This window comes from Trachinotus anak, unplaced genomic scaffold (genome assembly GCF_046630095.1).
Source record: "Trachinotus anak isolate AG129_WGS33_773 ecotype Australia unplaced genomic scaffold, CSIRO_AGI_Tana_v1 ptg000002l, whole genome shotgun sequence".
Taxonomy (NCBI): domain Eukaryota; kingdom Metazoa; phylum Chordata; class Actinopteri; order Carangiformes; family Carangidae; genus Trachinotus; species Trachinotus anak.
The window spans coordinates 26,591,173-26,597,500 of NW_027273853.1; the positions used below are offsets into that span (position 1 = coordinate 26,591,173).

Sequence of the window (6,328 nt, forward strand, 5' to 3'; positions counted from 1 at the left end):
CGTGGCATTGAATCGAGTGAGAAGCAGTGTGTGGATGTACGTTGGGTTTTTCACTATGGAAGACAAACTTCTCAACAAAAATAAATCTGTACTAGCTCACCTGGTGGAGCGTGCACCATTCAGGCTAAGTCCTTATTCTAGTGGCCCCATTTCATTTCCATCTCAGACCCTCTCTCTCCCCCCAATCTTCCTGTTGCTCTCTCACTGCATCTATCATAATAAAGGCAAAAGAAAGTTGAAAAAAAAAAAAAAAAGTCTGTTATCAAACTTTATAAAAACACAGAGGACTCACCTGCTGCTGAAACACAAGTGAAGCAGAGGTTGCACCAGAAAATAAAACAAAAACGGACAAAAACCATAACAGTAACTTGTTTAATGCAAAATATAAAATTACAAACTAAAAAATGAGTAATGGAGATGCGTGAATATTGAAAAAAAAGAGACATTTAGACACTTGCATGAGATATTTTTCAGACTGTTCGACAAAAAACAATATTTTGCAAAAGTGACATGGAAACACGTTTACTTTTTCTCATTTAAGTCACATGACATGACTTAAAAAACACTGTAAACTATTATCTCCAGAAAATCCCTGATGAGTAGCTGCTGCCAGATGTAAGGGGTTTGTCTTTCCGTCATAAAGTGCACCTGATGCCGTTGGCACCTTCGATTCAATACAAACAAACAACTACTGCGGTGGATACAATCGTCCCAACATTTAGCAGAAGCTGGAAATACGTCACCATGTTTAGTTGGAATGACATTGTGAAAGGAGAAAACCCAGCTTTATTTGCATAGCATCCCCCAATGGAAACACAGAACCTTTGTCACTGTGTTTTGTTGACTTTTCTAAATAAAAAAAAAGGCTTCTATTTTGCGCAAAACTGCAACGGAAACACGACTAATTTACTGTATATGTACAGATATGTGGCCTATTGGCATGTTTGGCATGGACAAAACCCGGCTTTACCCCAACCGAAACAGAGGGCAGCACCATAAGACCCTGTTGGACCTCTTTAAAGGGTTGTCACCCTGTTCCCAGATATTAGCAAACACCTTGGCGAGAACATTGATATCATAACTGATAGAAATGACAAAACTATAAAAACCTACAGTTGTAACAAATGGTAACTATCCTTTACATGTATTGCAGTGGACATCTTTATAAGATATATATTCCAATCCAATCCAATGAATCCCAGAGTAAATGGTCACTCCTGCAGTGTGAGACTGTTCGGCAGCCGCAGCAGAAACGTCCACACTGATCCACTTCTGGGAAAACCCTTCATCTGCCGTCGGGGCTTCCAGGTTTTACCGTCCACGGCGTACTCCAAAGTCATGCTCCTGTTGAGAGTCAACACAGAGTCGCCTCTCACCACAGCGGTGAACAGTGAACCTTTGCTGTTGGTGAAGTGACCCGGCAGGGACGACCACTGGCCCGAGCTCAGATTATAACAGTCCATCAGGCATCTCAGGAAGTCGTCAGACGGGCCGTTCCTCATGACGTATAAGTTGTCCCTGTGGCCGACCATGCAGTGGCCGTAGCTCTGGGGTCTGATCAGCGTAGTAACTAGCCGCCACTCGTCTTTCCCTGAGACATACTCATAGATCTCTGTGGTCTCCATCGGCCTCCACAAACACACAAATATTCTTCTCATAGCCTTGGTGCATGCCGCTCCCGCTGCTGGCCGAGGTAAGTGAGCGACAAACGTCCACCTCCTGGTCTTTACATCATACATTTCAACAGATGACATCACTGTTCGCTCATATTCTCCTCCAATGGCGTAAAGCCGACTGTCTGCACCGACAAGGCTGAGATTGTAGCGTAGCTGTGCCGGACTGGGGATCCTGCTCCAGCTGTTGTTTTCCACACTGTAGCAGAAACAACAGTCCACCACTTGTTTGTGGACTCCATGAACTCCTCCGACGATGTAGAGCTTGTTGTCTAGAACGGTCACTCCAGCCATGGAGGTGCTGGCCTCTAGTGGAAGATCTGTTAATACTTTCCAATTATTGCCAGGTTCATCCAGGTAGCAGATCGTCCTGGAGGCAGCATGTACAGTTTCATCCACGCCACAGGTCACGTGGGCCCCTACAGCTACAAAAACACTCGGGTTTAAAGACTCCACATAGGAGATCAGCTCGGATGGTAAGGTTTTCCTGACCTCGGCCTCCAGGGAGCCGTACATGTCTCGGATGAACAGCGCAGCAGTGTGGTACAGATCCATGAGGCCGAAGGTTGCAGCAGTGTGGTACATCAGCAAGCAATTGTCAGAGTCAATGAGGTTGATGAGGTGCTCAGTGAGCTGCGCCGCCTGCAGGAAAGCAGCACATTCAATAGCCTCAACGATGTCGTCGGCATCCAGGACAGGCACCTCACCTCGTAAAACCGCCAAGGCGATAAGGAAGCCTCGAGCACGCAGACACTTGAGGTGGATTTCTTCCTGCCGACACTCCTTCATCCCAGAGCGATACAGAGCTCGAAAGTAGTCGCAGCTCTGAACAAGTAACATCTTCTCCTCAGAGAAGTGAGTGTCCCCAACCACGATGGTTAATTTAGCCGAGACGAGACCAGAAGCAGGACATGGCAGAAACCTTCCACTGTCTGCAGGTTCACAGCTGCTGCCGTCGTCTGATTCACTGCTGTGCGATGACATTGCTGTTCTCTGACAGTGAAATATCCTCAGTGAAAATGACACGAGAGGCTGAAGCAGTTCCAGAAGTCTTGAAGCGGAGCTGGAGAGAAGTGACCCAGCGTGAAGCGGCTTCATTCCTCTGGGAGGATCATTTCTTTCACACCTTTCAAAATAGAAGCAGCTAAACATAGAAGAGAACAAATGACCTGAGTCACATTCATGTTGTGAACGGGGGGGCAATAAACAAATGCTGCTGAAAACTTCAAAGGTCAGTTCACCCAAATCACAAAGAAGCTCTTTTCTGACTTACCTATGGAGTTTTAGTTGCACCGAGTGCGTCCTGTTGTTGGGGTAATTAAAATCTGAGTTAGAATCTAACCATGACAATAGTCTTGGTTTGAGTTGTAAAGTGTTTTGAGATCTTCAGACATTCGCTTTTAACCCAACAACAGAGGTGACAATGTACTTTGTGCTGCTAAAACCAATAAAAACCAATGTTAAAGCTCTGAAACATCCCTTACTGTCGATAATCCAAAGACCTTCGTGAACAGATTTCAGCTTTTTCTTCTTTACATTCTTGTTTACTGTTTCTGCAGTGGAAAATGGCCCCAACGAAAACAGTCCAGTCTCCCTATATAACCATACTGTAAGAAACTCTAAAAAGGATATGAGATTTGTCACAGTTAAATGAATGACACATTACATACACATTGCAAATTATAAGAATAATAATAATAATATCGTTTATTTAAATAGCTTTTTTGGGACGGTCATCTCTGGTGAAAACCTCTGCAAGTAACATATGAAGTTAAAGTGTTGTGCTTAAAGGAGTTAATGGTTCAGTGATTGTGACAAATTCAACATATTAACACCCATTACTGTCTAAAAACAAGCAAATTAAACTTCAAAATATGAGCAAAATATGAGCAGATCTGACACAACTAAAGACAGGACAACGTTGTCATTTCAAAATCAAAATGAAAATCGTTTTTGTTTGTTTGTTTTTGATATTGACAGCACTATGGTTAAAGTTTGACTGGTTTTAGGCACAAAAACAACTTGGTTAGATTTAGGTAAAGATCATGGTTTGGGTTGTTGAGGTTGGTGATTTTTGTTGTCATGGTTACAATAGTGAACACTTGTTTAAGGTTAGGAAACAAGTAATTGTGGTCATGGTTACAAAAAACAGTCTCACATGTTCAGGTCCAATACTTTGCTGTCCCATCCATTGACCTCGACCTGCTCCTGTGAACTTTGTGTTTCCATAATTACTTCCTTCCTTCCTTCCTTCCTTCCTTCCTTCCTCACTTCCTTCTTTGCTCCTGATGCACAAAACGTATATTTATAAGAGCTGCGCAGGGGCTTGACCATAAAGAAATGTAGTTTTTGAGCATTTTCAGAGACACTCAATGTTTTTTGCTGTACAATCTCATTAAAACACACGATTATTACAAATTAAGAAAAATCTTTGATATCTTACACAAGAAAGTCGACTTTTTGGATCAAGTGGATCATGATTTCCAGCTTCATCTCATGTCTTTATTTCCGTCTTTTATTCTCTGAGGGCTGAAATGCTGATGAGAAAATAAACCAGTCTGAACAGATGTTGAGGCCGGTTTCAATTCAACATATCAAGGATTCATTTTACTGTATATATTGGTGATGTAAAGAGTAAAAATCAAACACTGATGTGTAAACAGTCATCTGACCATGTGATTATCAGGGGAGTATTTGTGTGTGTGGACGTGAGCTCGGATCAGTTTGAAGATGTTTGTCTCCAGAGAAAAAAAGCAGTTCTCTGTTTGTGTCTTTAAATCTGTTTACATGCACTTACAGTGAAGGAGGAGGGGCTGACCTACATTTGAGCTCACTGGGGCAGACATACTATAGCAGGTCATGTGATATGCCCCCCCCCCCCCCCCCCCCCCCCAGTCAAAACAATCCCATTGGCTCCAGCAGTTTTTGAGCAGACAGAGGGGTTTGTGGGAAAGTTTCACTGCTGTTTTCATCTGGTTCACTGGCTGCAGGTGCTGTCAAACCAGAGGACAACAGCTGGACTCTGCCCAGATGTGGAAGTGTATGGGCCAGACTCCAGTCGAGGACCGAGGGTATATGTTCACTTTGCCATCCATGATGCAAGCCACAAAACTTATCGTCAACAAACACTTTGTTCCAAGGCTGTATTTAAAATTATTGCTATAGTTACAAATGTCAGTGGGTCAGAGGTTTTTCTTCACTTCTGGAACAAAACATGGAAGTTCCAGTTTCACTTCAGCTCTCGATTGCCATTTATAGACCCACGGCTAAATAAAATAAGTGAGAAACTGTCTTTGTTTAGATCACAACACACCAGAGAACTTACCAAATATATTTTATGTTATAAACTCAAACCTTTGAAGTCAGAAATCTTGATGTCCAGAATTAAAACACTAAATAAAAGCTGTGATTGGTTAACGTGCTGTCTGGGGTGAATTGTTGACATGTTCCTTTATTGCAATCAACACATTCGCTGTAGTTTATTTTGACTCAATCCCACATACACCCTCCTGCTGCTGGAAATAATAACGAGAGCACCAAATATGGATTAATCCACGGCAGAAAATAGTCCCCAATAAATTCACTATCTCCTTCTGTCAGAGTAAAGTTGGCTAAAAACTACAGTTAGTAGCTGTTTTAGGGAAATATTTTAAAAAACATGAAGCTGTGTATTTTCGAGCCAGTTTGAGAAGAATGATTGAACACACACACACACACACACACACACACTGGGTCAGTCATAGGCAGGGCCGGTCCATAACTGTGTGTGCTTTACATTTGAACTAGCCTAAACTTGCTAATCTAAACCACTTACATGAAAGACAAAACTGAGACCAACACACCAAAAAAAATCATTATTTCCAGCGGTCATGTTGTTTCGGTTCATGTGTGTGTTCCTCCTGTCAGATATATGTTTACCTTTCAGGTGTGAGTCTGCTTCAGGACCTGGAGCTGAATCAGTGCGATGACTCAGCAGTGACCCCACGTCAGCTCGCTGTCTCGACGTGTTTGTCCTGCTGTGACTCTGGTCTGCTAAACACTCTCCGCTTGAAATGCAAATTACTGTGTTACAGCAATAAACATATATTCCTGCTGCCTTATTAGTGAGGTGGCTCTTGTTCATTCTGCAGGCTTATGTAACACTGAGTAACACACACTGTCTTACATAACCTGATGTCAGGCTGCAAACTGAGGACGCACATGATCCAAAACAGAGCAGGCAGATGCTGAGCGAGGAGATGAATGCAACATTTCCCTTGATTGATTGTTGGAGTTATTGATGCTGACTCCCAGGGTTGGAAAATTATTTGGACAGTATCACTCTGAATATTCTGTATTGGCTGTATGGCTCTAAAATTAGTGAGGCTAACATGCTTGTAAGTTTTAAAGCCCACGTCCATGTTAGTTCTTTTGAAGGTTTACACTAAAGTTTACTGCTCATAACAATTGATTAAAAAAATCAAATTACAATGTGAAAATGTTTGCTTATAGTGGTTATTATAATTCCCTGAATCTGCAGCTCTACTCAACTTTATGGAGCTTTATATTGAGGTTGAGTTTATTGTTCATCTGTCTGAACCTGAACTCGACTGTTCCAGTTCAATTTCACTGCTTTCATAGCAGTGTTTTGGGCCGTAGCCACTGTCCCCTACCTG

General features: G+C 42.4%; 1 protein-coding gene across 1 annotated transcript; it reads right to left on the reverse strand.

Annotated features, from left to right (window-relative positions):
* Positions 1-358: 358 nt before the first annotated feature.
* kbtbd13b (kelch repeat and BTB domain containing 13b) lies at positions 359-4,524 on the reverse strand. Its single transcript, XM_071458636.1, has one exon. The coding sequence runs from the start codon at positions 2,823-2,825 to the stop codon at positions 1,212-1,214; it is 1,614 nt and encodes a 537-aa protein (XP_071314737.1). The 5' UTR covers positions 2,826-4,524; the 3' UTR covers positions 359-1,211.
* Between the last annotated feature and the right edge of the window lie 1,804 nt (positions 4,525-6,328).